The sequence below is a fragment of the Cetorhinus maximus genome, chromosome 3 (assembly GCF_964194155.1).
Source record: "Cetorhinus maximus chromosome 3, sCetMax3.hap1.1, whole genome shotgun sequence".
NCBI lineage: Eukaryota > Metazoa > Chordata > Chondrichthyes > Lamniformes > Cetorhinidae > Cetorhinus > Cetorhinus maximus.
The window spans coordinates 144,369,462-144,384,867 of NC_135881.1; the positions used below are offsets into that span (position 1 = coordinate 144,369,462).

General features: G+C 41.3%; 1 protein-coding gene across 1 annotated transcript; it reads left to right on the plus strand.

The window, feature by feature from the left end:
• The first annotated feature begins 1,457 nt into the window (after positions 1–1,457).
• cfap90 (cilia and flagella associated protein 90) lies at positions 1,458–15,169 on the plus strand. The gene is made up of 3 exons (XM_078539074.1): positions 1,458–1,833; positions 8,978–9,094; positions 14,879–15,169. The coding sequence occupies exons 1-3, from the start codon at positions 1,714–1,716 to the stop codon at positions 15,035–15,037; spliced, it is 396 nt and encodes a 131-aa protein (XP_078395200.1). The 5' UTR covers positions 1,458–1,713; the 3' UTR covers positions 15,038–15,169.
• Positions 15,170–15,406: the final 237 nt, after the last annotated feature.

The following is a 15,406-nucleotide window of genomic DNA, read 5'->3' on the forward strand; positions in this document are numbered from 1 at the left end:
TTAAGAGGAGATTTTAGATGTTAAAAAGCAAGGATGATTTTGATAGAATAAATAAAGAGAAACTGTTTCCAGTGGAAAATGTTTTAGTAATCAGAGGACACAGATTTAAGATGATTGGCAAACAGACCAGATTCATGAGGAAACATTTCTTTTACACAGTGAGTTGTAATCTGGAATGTACCGCCTGAAAAGGTGATAGAAGCAGATTCAACAGTAACAATCAAAAGAGAACTGGATAAATACTTGATGGGAAAATTACAGGGTTATGGGAAAGAGGAGGAGGGTGGGATTAATTGGACACCTCTATCAAAGAATCGGCACAGGCACCAGGGACCAAATCACCCCCTTCTGTGCTGCATCATTTTATGAGTCAGCGGTAGATTTTTGTTAGATAAGGTTACAAGAGGTTTGTAGAACAGATGGATAAATGAAGTTGAAGTGCAGATTAGCTATGATTTCATAGAATGGTGGAACAGGCTCAAAGGACTGAATAGCCCCACCTCCAGCCAGCTGCTGAAAACTAAATGGAGGAAAAATTTACCCAATTACATTTTCTTTGTTTTAGCAAGGAACCTAAAACAGAAATCACTTTCAACAGCCATAAACATAAGCATGCTATGCTTGGGAAAAGAGCGGGGAATGAAACTAACTGAATTGCTCTTCAAAAGAACCAGCACAGGTTCGAAGGGCCAAATAGCCTTCTTTGGTGTCATATGATTTCTATGACTTCTGAACATACTTTTATGATTTGTTTAAATTCCCATTTTTCCACACTTCATTATTCAGATCACATTTTCAACTGTTACTTTGTGCTGAAAAAGTGGCCACGCTTAATTTGCCTTCCCCAATTAACTCATCTGTGATAAGTCTGAGTTTTCATGTTGGTGAACCTTCTATGTTTTGTTACAAACACAGGGCTAACAAGGGTTAGTGAATCACATAAAAGAACAGCAGCTTGAATTCTGTCTTTGCATAGTGTTCATTATGTGTAGGCAAAAAAGCCCCATCGAATTTAGTGATTAGGAAAATGCATTTCCAAATTATGGCTAATCTTCATTTGTGCCAAAACTGGAATAAAGGTTTGGATATTCATACCTTTCTGTATCTTTTGTTGGGAGATAATAATGATCTAGACTGAATTTGATTCTTAATTTGGTTTAAAAATTACACTTTTCTGAACCTAGGGCGGAATGTCATGACTCCTGGGAGCGGGCTGGCAGACTGGGGCGTTTAGTCGGGCAGATGGAGAGCCCGATAATAAATGCCCAGGCTCTATGCAGGTTCTGGTAACAGACCTAACAATAACACAGTACAGTACAGTACCTGTTTTCACCCTGAGCCCAGCTAACCAACTCAGCAGATATGGAATAGGAAGCCTGGATGACATCAGCGGCCTCTTGTGACGTAGCCAGCGAGCTAGCGTCGAGCAATTATGACGTCACGGAAGGCGTAAGCGAGTCTCTGATGTCATTGAGGCAGCGAAGAACCAGCAGCTCATCGGGATAGAAAGAGCAGCAAGGGTTAGGGTTAGTGCTGACAATGTCACCATGGCCATGAACAAGGCCGTCTCAGAAAGTAGCTCAAGCTGAGAAGGAGCCGGAACTCGCTCCGGCCGGGTGTCTGTAGCTTAGCAACCAGTGGACGCCAGAAGTCCCGGGCCGCCGAGCTGGCGCCTGCCTTGCCTGTGTAAAGAGGGAAATAAATCAAAGGGACATGGAGGAAATAACCAAACGCTTAAACAAGAAAACGCCGCTCTCTGCCTTATCTGGCTTCAGTTTCATTCCAGAGAGAAGAGACCCCAACGAGCTAACTTACTTCGGTAACCAGAAGAAGGTGAGTGCTCGTTCCAAACAGAAACTTTTCCATAAATTCTGCCTGTCACCGTGCCTAACATGCCCCCTGCAGACATGCCAACTCCACCGTCTCATAAATCAAGGACCCCTAATAGGGGATTTGGTATAAAAATGATGAGCTGTTTTTCAAACATTAGCCTATATGGTCCGAGATTTATAAACTTCCTTAGTGGTTTATTTAATCCTTGACATGTCAGAACTCTACAAAATCGAGATGAGTGTACCTGAAAATGCTTTCAAAAAAACCCTATTTATTATATGGGTATGATCACGAGTATCCCAATTTGTTCCCCTATGCTGCACGTCCACCATATCCCTGCAATTTTCTCTTTTCCCGCCCAGTCAGTCAATATAAAGGTGAGTGAGTAAAGCACTCGGTTTGAAGAAGGATTAATGCACATTGTGCAAACCAGAACTGGGTGGGACAGAGTAGAAGCCCAGATGGAGTACATGAAGATGTTGAAATTGGGTGTTGGTGAGTTTGGATATTTAAAGCCTGTAGTGTCAGAGAAAGGGCAGAATGGGGGAGGAGAGAGGCGCCCCCAGACTGCTGGTCAAAGAATGTTATTGTTCTGTGCCGCTTTTGTGGTAAATTACTGAAGTCAAAACTACCCCCAACATTTTGAGAGCTGAACAGAGGAAGGTGAGGATCCAATTTTCAGAGTGAGAGTCAGCGCTTTTGTACAGTCACACCTCTGAGTGAACACTGGAAACCACTTAGTTGTGTAAAAGGCACAATGAGTTACGGGACAAGATCGATATTCCTTTGAATGGCAGCTTCACTCGGACTCCAGGTTCGACAAAGCAATGTGCTTCAGCAGAGGTGCGCCTCCAATTTCTCCTGTAGTCGGCTCTCCGGAGTTTAGACGCATGCTCGGCTGTGACCAAATGGGTGTGCATGCTGCAGCGCTCTGCATATGCAGAAGGAGTTAAAATCCTAAATTTTCAGAACCCCCTTGCGAAATTTTGAGTAAGGCTAAATTTGACGGAGAAACCATGTCTCTCAGGATTAATTCATAAGAGTTGCCATGTTTGCCCTTGATTGACTGTTAATAATAAGATCGTAGAATGCCGCAGCACAGAAGGAAGCCACACATTCCTGTGCCAGCTCTTTGATAGAGCTATCCAATTAGTCTGATTTCCCTTCAAATATTTCTCCAATTCCCTTTGCAAGTTATTAAATCTGCTTCCATTACCCTTTCAGACATTGCATTCCAGATCATCATAACTCGCTGTATAATTTATTTGCCCCTCACACCACCAGTAGTTCTCTTGCCAATTAAGTTTAATCTTTGTCATCTAGTCGCTGACCTTTTGCCACTGGAAACAGTTTATCCTCATTTACATTATCAGAACCAGGGGTCAAAATAACTTTTTCATGAGGACAGTTCTTGAAATTTTCTCAAGATCTATCCTTTGAGTTTTGGGAGCTCCTTTTTCATTTTCACACGAGAAGTTCAGGATTCCATTCTTCCTTAACTCCTTGGCATTTTCTCCCATTTGTATTCTAAATACAATTCCCAATTTACAATAATAAACTAAGATCGGATTCATCTCAAATTCCAGCACATAAGGGTCACAATGTTGAGACAGGACACCCCTCTTCCCTAACCACCATTGAGATCCTGGAACTGGCCGTCAACACGTCCCAGGACAAGAAGACCCGCATCATTCCCTGCCATCTCCAGCTCACCACCCACAATGACGAGGAGCCCAACAAGCTGCTGGGAGGATTAACCATAGTCTCAGGTGGGGTCCTGCCCAACACCCAGCCTGTGCTGCTACCCAAGAAAACTGGACAGTTCAAGACAAAAGAGACAAGATCAGTGGGGGGTAAGGCAGAAGGAAGGAGATTTGTGAACTGGAGCAAAAAAAAGGGGAGAGACAGAACTATGACTGGAGGCGCAGCTCCTCCAAGATTCTGTCTCCCGCGCTCATTGCTCCTCCAATCAAAATGCATGGGGGCAACCTTTCATGAATTTTTTGCTCCCATCATTGAGTTTACAGGGCTTTTTATGAAGTTTCCAGGGTGAATTTGCCTGCCGCCCTCATGTAATTTGAACCCTGATCAGAACGCTTCGTGATTTTGTACACCTCTAACAAATCTCCCCTTAAGCTTCCACATAACATAAGAAATAAGAGTTGGAGTAGGCTAGTTTGCCCCTTGAGCCTGTTCTGCCATTCAATAAGCTAATGGCTGATCTGATTGTGGTTTTAGCTCCACTTTTCTGCCTGCCCCCCATAACCTTTGACTCCCTTGTAGGTCAAAAATCTGACTAACTCAGCCTTAAATATATTCAATGACCGGCCTCCACTGCTCTTTGGGGTATAGAATTCCAAAGATTAATGGCCCTCTGAGAAAAGAGCTTCCTTCTCATCTCTGTCCTAAATGGGAGACCCCTTATTTTGAAACTGTGCTCCCTAGTTCCAGAATCCCCAATGAGTGGAAACATCCTCTCAGCTTCTACCCTGTCAAGCTCCTTTAGAATCTTACATGTTTCAATATGATCACCTCTCATTCTTCTAAACTCCAATGAGTATAGGCCCAGGAATCAACCTGGTGAACCTTCTCTGAACTGCCTCCAATGCAAGTATATCCTTCCTTAAATAAGGAAATAAAAACTGTACAATGTACTCTAGGTGGGTCTCATCACTGCCCTGTACAGTGATAACGAGATAACCCTACTTGTATACTCCATCCCCCTTTCAATAAAAGTCAGCATTCCATTTGCCTTCCTAATTACTTGCCTCATCCTCAAGCTAACTTTTTGTGATTCATGTACGAGGACACCCAGACTCTCCAATCAGGTCAGGAGGCAGAGTGTGGAGCTCCGACTTTGAGCAGAGTCCTCATTTCCATATCTGCTTTCACGGCCACCCTGCACTTCTATGCTAGCCATCTGTGGCAAGCCACTCACCTTTCGTGCCTAGCTGAGACCATTGAACCTTTTCCAACATTATACAGGAGCAAGGGACCATACACCTACTTGTTTAAGAGGCAGGATAAACAAGATAAATAAGGCAGGTTGAGTATTGCAGAAAAAAGAGACAAGTCTAAGCTTTTCGTCTCACACTCATCAGGACGAAAAGCTGTGACATGTCTCTCTTTTCTCAGCAATACTCACATTCTGCACTACTAAACGACTACCTCTATTACCATTATAACCTTTTTATAATATGGAAACCAGAACTGTTCACTGTACGCCAAGTGGCCTAACCAAGGTTCTTTGCAAGTTTAACATAAGTTCTTTGTTTTTCAATCCTGTGCTTCTAGAAATGAATCCTTTGTTTGCATCTTTATAACTCTGTTAACCTGCAGTGCTACTTTTGGTGATTTGTGTTTCTGTACTGCCAGATCCTCGTCGCTCTACCCAACTTAATTGCCTATTTTCCAAGGAGTACGTGGCCTCCTTATTCCTTGTTCTTCCAACCACACTTATCTATATTGAATTTCCTTGTCAATTGCAGGCCCATTCTGAAAGTTTATTACTCTGTCTTTTATTGTGACATATTCCTCCTCTGTATCACCTGCACCTTCCCAATTTAGTGTTATTCACAAATTTTGAAATTGTACTTGCAATTCACAAGTTTACATCATTTATGTAAATGGTGAACAGCAATATTCCAATACCAGTCCTTATAGAACACTACTTCCCGCCTTTGACAGCCTGAGTAACTATGTTTAACTTTAAAATCTTAACCTGCGCTGTCTTTTACCTCATTTTTAAACACATGGATATGGAATTTTGGCCTGTATTGCTAGGGGTTTGGAGTTTAAAAATAGGGAAGTTTTGTTTCAACTGTACAGGGTGTTGGTGAGGCCACATCTGGACTACTGCGTACAGTTTTAGTCCCCGTATTTAAGAAAGGATATACTGGCGTTGGAGGCAGTTCAAAAGAGATTCACTAGGCTGATTCCTGGGATGAAGGGGTTGACTTATCAAAAACGGCTAAGCAGGTTAGGCCTTTATTAATTAGAGTTTAAAAGAATGAAGGGTCATGGGGAGGTGATGGCGTAGTGGTATTGTTATTGGACTAGTAATCCAGGGACCCAGGGTAATGCTCTGGGGACCCGAGTTCAAACCCCATCACAGCAGATGGTGGAATTTAAATTCAATAAAAATCTGGAATTAAAAAAATAAATTAAGATGTCTAATGATGAACATGAAACTATTGCCAATTGTTGTAAAAACCGGTCTGGTTCACTAATGTCCTTTAGGGAAGGAGATCTGCTGCCCTTAACTGGTCCGGCCTACATGTGACTCCAGACCCACAGCAATGTGGTTGACTCTTAAATGCCAATTGAACAAGGGTAATTAGGGATGGGCAATAAATGCTGCTAGTGATGCCCACATCCCATGAAGAAATTTAAAAAAAAATCTTATTGAATTGTACAAGATTCTGAGGGGGCTTGACAGGGTAGATGGTGAGAAGATGTTTCCACTAGTGGGTGAATCTCGAATTAAGGGACATAGTTACAGAATAAGGGACCACTCATTTAAAAACCGAGATGTGAAGGAATTTCTTCTCTGAGGGTAGTGAATGTCTGGAATTCTCTACCTCAGAGAGTTGTGGAGGCTAGATCACTGAAAGTATTTAAAGAGGAGGTAAATAGATTTTTGAAATATCAGGGAGTTGAGGGTTATGAGAAGCTGGCATGAAAGAGGAGTTGAGACCTGGGGCAGATCAGCCATGATCTCATTGAATGGTGGGGCAGGCTTGAGGGGCCAAATGGCCTACTCCTGCTCCTATTTCTTATGTTCTTAACTCATCCGGACCAGGGGGTTTTATTCTCGCCAAGTTTTAAAAGTTTTTTTTCAGTTACCTCCCCTTTTCTGTCAAAAAGTGTCTTTATCTGTTTTTGATCTCTTCTAATATCATGTCCATCATGTTAATTGCTCTGGTAATATTTCTGTCATTTTGCTATAATTATCTTATACTTTATCATGTATATTTCTTAGCAGCCCTTTCTCCAACTTGACTTTTCTTTTGTTTTTTTATGTATCTTTCAGGATACTATGGTATGGACATGTTGCCCCAACAGTCCAGGTGTTTAACTTGTTATGATACGGCGGGTAGTATTTGCCAGACTGACCAAATCCACAAGGGAAACTTGGCCATGCTATCACAACGGTTTTGCAATTTGTACTTATTACGAGAAGATTTGTGCACTGAATTCAGAAGTAAGGAGTCCACTAACACCTTTAGAGATTTTAAACATTAAATTAAACAGTTATTAACAGAAGAAAATAATAAAATACATAAACAAGATTACAATTACATAGTTACTTAATATTATAACAATTACCAAAATTCCTAGTTAACCAGACTACCAACTACACACCCCCTTTAAGGCAACAATACAAAATAGATTTTAAATGTATAGCAACTATCCAGCAAGGTTACCACAAGCACCCATTCGACAGTGGAATTTCAAAGGCTTTTAACACAACTTTGGTTACTGGAACAGCAGACTCCTGCAAAGTGGCTAGAGGCTTTTCCCCAAGTCTTTTTCACAAGGTGCACCTTTCAGATATTACACGGCCACACACCCATAGCCTTCCAATCATTCTTTAAATATATTCCTTCCACTTTAATCTGTAAACCTCATTGTTCCCCAATGTCTTTGGAATTTACTTTTTCCATAATATAAAAATCTTTCATGTTGTCGTTATGGTCAGCACTTTTGGGAAAAATCAACATAATAACCTGCCTTATTTATCTCGTTAGTTGTAAACATCCTAACATGTCTCTTTTAAAACCAAATATCTCTCTACTTATCTTAAAAGGCAAATTCCATTCGCACCCTATCTGCTGAGACTTTACCCTAGTTCAGTCATTAGCATTTCACATGCCCTTTTACACTTAACTCTTTTGATAATTTCAACCTTGCAGTCTATCCATCCTAATTTAATTAAATCAGCCTCACAGACAGAATCATCCACATACACACAAACCTAAACCTACTTTAAAATGCCCCACAATATTTTATGAAGAATATGATCATTTTGTGACAAACCTCACTATTTTGTGGGAAGACCATGCCTTTTAGTTTCTTTCAGTTGTAGCTTTCTAGTTTCATTGTACCCAGTTGTCCCCATCTCCTTATTTGTTCCATTGTTTAGCAGTTGCTTCTTCAGAATTATTCATACAAACTACCACCTTTGAGCTTCCATAAACTTCAACTTATCCCAAACTCTGCTGCTTGTATTCTTTCCTCCACCATGTCCCATCGCCCATCACCTCATCCTCACTGACTGTATTGGTTCCCAATGTCTTAGTGCTTCCCATTTAAAAGTCTCATGCTTTTGTGTAAAGCCCTTCATGGCCACAACCTCCGTACTTCTAGCCTCTTAGCCTTGCAACCTCTCTGCCCATCTTACTATATGGCCTCTTGTGCATCTTCAACCCCATCTGCCCCATCCCAGCACTCCACCAATGGTTGCCAAGCCTCAATTGCCTTGACCTGCTATTTGGAATGCTGTCCCTAAATTCTTCTGCTTTTGCATCTTCCTTTCCTTTAAGACACTCCTTAAAATCTATCTGTTTAACTAAGCATTTTGTCACCAGTCATTGTCTCTCCTTCAGCTCAGCATCCATTTCCTTCATGCTTTTTTGAAGCAACTTGGGATGATTTCCTATGTTAAAAGTGCTATACAAATGCAAGTTTTTATTGTGAAAAATTGTCTGAGCCAAATAGAGAAAGCAAGCATAGGGAAAGAAATAGCAAGCAGAAAATGGATGATAAACAAAAAGACATAAGCCTGGATTTTCCTTGGAGCTGCTTCTATCCTACCACCAAAGTTTCTCTAAAAATGCAACACAAACTCTACTCATCTCCATATTTAGGGGTTGAGCTGCATTCCTGATGAAGTTACAGTGACAGAGCAGGTGCAGCTCCAAGGAAGTTCAAGGTCATTGAGAGTCATAAAGATTATAGTGGAAAACTAAAAGAAAGGGGTTTTTTTGAATGAAGGAATGCATTTAGTTTACATTTGCCCATGAGCAATACTATGGGAAATCAATTGATGATTATATATTTCTAGTCAACCAAATAATTTGAAGTGGTATACTGCAATGCAAGTTGAACACATTTTTATGTAGCTATTAATCATTTCTTTCAGGAAGTATCCATGCTGCTTTATGATCAAGTTTTTAAAGTACAACAAGGGTATGATAATAAGATTCATCGTGATGATCGAGAACACAGCCATAGCCAAGGTCTTAATGTGAATGCTGAGGTATGTTACTAGCTTTTTCAGATAAAAATGACAGTGCCATTCTTCTATTCATTGAATTGTTATATTCCAGTGAATGGATATCATCTAGCTTGCAGGACAGTGGGAATAAAAGATGGATTGTCTCTTCAAAAGATGAGTGCCAGTATGTAATGTTGTTCTGATTATAGCAACTCAGTTCTTTTTGTCCCATCATCAGGAGCAATTTATTCTTTTGTTAAAATATGAGGAAATGTTCATTATTTGTTAGAGTTCTTCCATTATTAACTGTATTGAATGGTTTATAATGACTTAGAAAATATTGTAAATCTTTATTTAGGCTCATTGAGAACACAATTATTTCCCTGCTAACCTAGCCAAAATCAGGTGGGATAGTGGGACAGTGGGGCAAAGGCCTGCTGTTGCTTCCATTCCCCTACTTACCAGCTTCCCCTTCCTTGAATTTTGCTTCTTACTCGCCTTGTTTTCAACGGACATGGGCACGCCCTGAATTGCAGACCCACAACCAAAAATGGGGGCAAATGAATTTCACACTCCAGTCCTATACAAGGGTGCACACCAATGGTTCCTTTCAGCTTCTTTACAGATTGACTACTCATTTTCACTCAAAGAATTATTAACAGGAAAAAAAAATTCAACACTTAACTCTGCATTGATGATTTGAGAAAACATAATTTAAATATAATTACATAAAAATTCCTGGGTGATCCTCTTATCGAAGCAACTGAAATGAAGAGAGTGTGGCTATTAGAAATATACAATTTTTCCTTCAGCTTTCAGAATTGAGATTATAAAAGCTGAGAATTCTCATGAATGCACTGGTTCTCTTGTAAGTTAAGCACACATTTAGAAGCAAATTTTAAAAAATGCAAGTTATACTGTAGATATTATGAGATACGTTTTTACATCCAGTTAAATACATTCTAATTTCTGTCAAAATGTCAAAAATATTGAAATATTTTTGAAAATGCCAAATAAATCTATTTGTGTGAATCTGTTAACAGAACATACATTGGTTCTGTGATAGCCTAGAGAGTGAACACATTACCTGATGCAGTCATAAGTTTTACAAAATGCAAGGCCCTAGGCTTAATTTCTGGTCTCTAATGAATTAGCTGATCTTGCCTAGGAAAACTGTCAGGTTGTTACAATTGGCTTCAATACCTTTTGAACAGGGCAGGGAAAATTCAGCCTGAGTGCCCATTCCTTAGAGCTTTCCTGTACTTTGGGTTCCGCCAGGGTCTCTCAGCTTCTGACCTCATTACAGCCTTGGTTCAAACATGGACAAAGAACTGAACTCCAGAGGTGAGGTGAGAGTGACTGACCTTGGCATCAAGAAGCCCTAGCATTGACTAGAGTTTTTTTTATATTCGTTCGTGAGTTGTTGGCATCGCTGGCTAAGTCAGCATTTATTGCCTTTCCCTAATTGCCCTTGTTCAGAGGGCATTTTTTAAGATTCATCCACATTGCTGTGGGTCTGGAGTCACATGTAGGCCAGACCAGGTAAGGACAGCAGATTTCCTTCCCTAAAGGACATTAGAGAACTAATGGGTTTTTACGACAATCAACAATGGCTTCATGGTCATCATTAGGCTTTTAATTCCAGATACTTATTGAATTCAAATTCTACCATCTACCTGGGGCCCAGAGTATCACACTGGGTCTCTGGATAACCGGTTCAATGACAATACCACTATGCCACTGCCTCAATCGTCTCAGTCCCAGGATATCACTACAGGAGTCCCACAGGGTAGTGTCCTAGCTTCATCAGTGACCTTCCTTCCATCATAAGGTCACAAGTGGGGATGTTCACTGATGATCGCACAATGTTCAGCACTATTTGCGACTCCTCATATACTGAAACAGTCCATGTCCAAATGCAGCAAGACCTGGACAATATCCAGGCTTGGGGTAACAGGTGGCAAGTAACATTTGCACCACATTGACCATCTTCAACAAGAGATAATCAAACCATCGCCCCTTGACATCCTATGGCATTACCATCGTTGAATCCCCTACTGTCAACATCCCAGGGGTTACCATTGACCAGAAACTGAACTGGACTAGCCATATAAATACTGTGGCTACAAGATCAGGTCAGAGGCCAGGTCTTCTGCAGCGAGTAACTTACTTCCTGACTCTCTGAAGCCTGTCCACCAAAGGCACAAGATAGTGTGATGGAATACTCTCCACTTGCCTGGATGAGTGCAGTTCCAACAACATTTAAGAAGCTTGATACCATCCAGGACAAAGCAGCCCGCTTTATTGGCACCCCTTCCACAAACATTCACTCCCTTCACCACCACCAATGAACAGTGGCAGCAATATGTACCATCTCCAAGGCTCCTTAGGCAGCACCTTACAAACCCACAACCGCTACCATCTAGAAGGACAAGAAAGCAGCAGATACATGGGGACACGACCGCCCGCAAGTTCCCCTCCAAGCCACTCACCATCCTGACTTGGAAATATATCACCGTTCCTTCACTGTCGCTTGGTCAAAATCCTGGGACTTCCTTCCTAACAGCACTGTGTGTGTACCTACATCACGTGGACTGCAGCAGTTCAAGAAGGTAGTTCACCACCACCTTCTCGAGGGCAATTAGGGATGGGCAATAAATGCTGGCCTAGCCAGCGATGCCCACATCCTGTAAATGAATTTTAAAAATGCTGCAAGTGTGTGAGTGTTAGATTGGACAGGATTGGGGATAGCTGCAATGTTCTCCACAGCTGAATGGTTTGACAGTCATCTTGGCTTATTGGATATCTTGCCACCCAACACCCCATTGGCATCATTTGCCTACAAGAGACCCATATTAGAACTGAAGAAGCAGGTCACTATTACATCAGAGACTTTGACCTACTGTGCTACTCCCCTCATACTAAACACGGCCATGCCACCTATGTCTGATCTGACATTACTGATGCAGCTACCCTGTCATCAACCACATCCTGTGACAATTTTGTGAACGTGTACAAGCCTCCAAATGCCATCTGGGAACAGCAAGTCCTGTCAATACTGCCCCATCCATCTACCCACCTGGGAGACTTCAACAGCCACTGCTGACTGTGGTTACTCAGCACCAGACAATGATGGTGAACAGCTCCTAGAGTGAGTGTCCAGAAATGAAGAACGACCCCAAGCAACGAGGAATGTCCTATACAGCCAGATGGGGTCGGAATCACTCACCTGACCTGTGCTGGGTCATTTCCCTTGATGGTCACCCCCAACCAGCACAGTGCCTAGTCGTGGGTGACTCCCCACATAGTCAATAAGACCATCGCTCATTCACATTGGCCTTTGCCTTCCAGTCATCAACAGTGTAAAAGAGATGTGATGGAACTTCGTTAAAACAGGCTAAAGTACAGCGACACCTTGGACCGCATCATTGTAACTATCCCTATTCATAATATACTTATGTAAGAATTCTTGAAGCACTTTTTGTAGTGCCATTCATAAAGCTGCTTGCACAACCATCCCTCCTGCCTATTGACCCATCCACATCCCATGCCTTGATGCAGAGAATGCAGCATTCGCCGTTCCTTCACTGTCGCTGGGTCAAAATCCTGTAACTCCCTATCAGCACTGTGGGTGTACCTACACCACATGGACTACAGCAGCTCAAGAAGGCAGCTCACCACCACCTTCTCAAGGGCAACTAGGGATGGGAAATAAATGCTGGCCCAGCCAGCAATGCCCACATTCTGTGAATGAATTAAAAATATATATATAAATCATCTGGTGAGCCTGATATTGCAGGCCACCTCATCAAATCTCTCAATGCTGCACATCTTGCCAGATGGGAGGAAATAAGAGCAGGGCTCAGTTTCACTCATTTCAGTCGGAAGCCTTGAAGCCTGACTTGCTGCCTTGGAGCAGCCCAAAAATCAGCTACGTTAAATCACCCGAACCAATTGCCATATTAGGGATGGGCAATAAATGCTGTCCTAGCCAGTGATGCTCACATCCCATGAACGAATATAAAAAAAGTAACAAGACACCATTAGAAAATAAATTAAAACGCATCACTTATAATAAACTACAACAACAACACCAGCAATGTACAGAACACAGCAGTCCTGATCCCTTCAAAATCACAGAACTGGGGGAAGCATTATGGGGTCTGAAATGTGGCAAAGCAGCAGGATTTGTCAGCATCGCACCAGAATTTTTTAAACAACTTCTGTGAATGAATAAAAAACAACTCTGGACCAGATCCTTAACAAGGACCTTACAAAGTCGATGGACTACTGCAGCACATGGCACCTCATGCTGAATCCCCCTAAAATCATATCCAGTGTATTCCACCTCCACAATGCCAGTGCAAAAAAAAATTGCATATCTACATGGATGTCCAGAGCCTAAAACATGACTAAAGCATGATTCCCAACTCAACATTCTTGTGAGTGACTCCAGATAGGATTCTATCCTTCTGGGAACATCTGAAGAAAACAGCAGCAAAGGTCAAAACCAGAAACAACCTACTAATCAAACTTGCTGGATCTATGTGGGGTGCTGCTGCCACAGCATTCCGGACATAAGCACTTTCCCTATCCTACTCCGCAGCAGAGTATTGCGCACCTGTCTGGCAAAGGTGATTACACACACATCTCAATTGAATGTATCAATGCGCATCATAATTTGAACTCTCTGCTCAACATGCCTCCCCTGGCTTCATGTGCTTACAAACATCACCCCCCCCCCCCCACCATATATATACGACCACAGACTAAAACCCACGAGCTGATTGAAACCATCTGTGCTGCACCTCACCACTTCATGGTGACCTGTTCAATCTACCTACTGCCCAGCTTCCATCTCGACGTCTCATATCCTGAGCAAGATCTACCAACAGACATCTTATGGATCAAGGAATGGAAAACACGGGAAGGCACTAACAAGTTCCTTGTGACAAAACCCATCTGTCAAATGGCAGGCTTTGAACTTTCAACAGTATACCTTGCTAAATAGGTTCAGAACAGGCCAGGGCCCCTGTTCAGCCAATCTCCACCACTGGGGCCTCAGTACAAACCCCTTATATACTCTTGGAAAGACACAAACAATGCTGCACATTACTGAGAAATGCCCCCTCTACAGACGAGTAACAAACTAATTACCTTAAACTCAGCAAATGAGGAGGCTTGGCTTCAGGGATTTGCATTCGCTAAATAAATAAAAACCATCTGGGCTGATGCATGAAGAATGTTTATTTGGGTTTATGGTACTTGTGGAACCATACTCCAGCATATTAGTCGGGATCATTTTTATCTTCAGTACATCAGAAATGATCTGAGAGAATCGATTGAATGGGACAGCTTCTGCAAATAGGCAGGTGATCTGTTCTGCCAGATTACCATCCAGGAAAATTATTCTCAATGTGTTTAGTAAAGGCAAGGAAATAATTGACAAATATAGTTTGAATAATAATTTTACCAAGAAAGATTGTGTAATAAGTTGTGTTCTTGCATCTTCTCTCCTTGGGCAAAGCTAAATTGTTCCTTCCTATCAGAAAAAATGGCTTTCACTTATCAAGAGTTACAAACTATTTTGAACTGAACGATAAATGTGTTTACTAAGTTAATGCAGGAAGTATGAAAGATTTCAGAATTAGTTTTGTTTTCTAACTTTAGAGATTTCAGGAGAAAAATCTGAAAAGTTATTACATGCAATGATAACCTGTTGAGAAACATATAACTTGTTTTAAATAATCATTAGTTCAGGATCTATTAGCATTCTAATTTTATTTTTCAAAACTTTTGAGTAATAACTACTTATCTGTCTTTCAGGAAAATGCTCGATTAGTTCCAGTCTTGTCGTCATCACACTATGGTAAACACCCACCACTTGAACCACCAAATCGAACATTTATCAGAATTGCCCGTGTCCAAAAAGAATTTTACAGAAGAAACGGCATTGCCAATTATTTGGAGGAGGATCAGCAATGAGAAACAAGAATAAAGTCAGACTAATATGGTCTCCTTTCCTCTGCAATTTTAATATATCCCTTTTTAAATGTAGATTTCGTTTTTTTTAAAAAAAGAATTGATTAAAAATTGAAACTCAGCTCAGGCTTGAAATTTTTTTGAATTGTTAGACTTTTTTTACACTGGGTAATTGCTTTACAGATGGTGAGATCATCTATGTATGTTATCTGTAGCAAGCTATCGTTCCAAATACTGTGGGCCAGATTTTGTGAATAACAGTGAAGGAATGTTGTCAGCCATTCATTCCCCTTACACTTTGCATACGGTTTTTATGGACTTTTGCACTGTATGTTCCTGTCAGTCAACTATCGAAAAAGCAAAGTTCCCTCT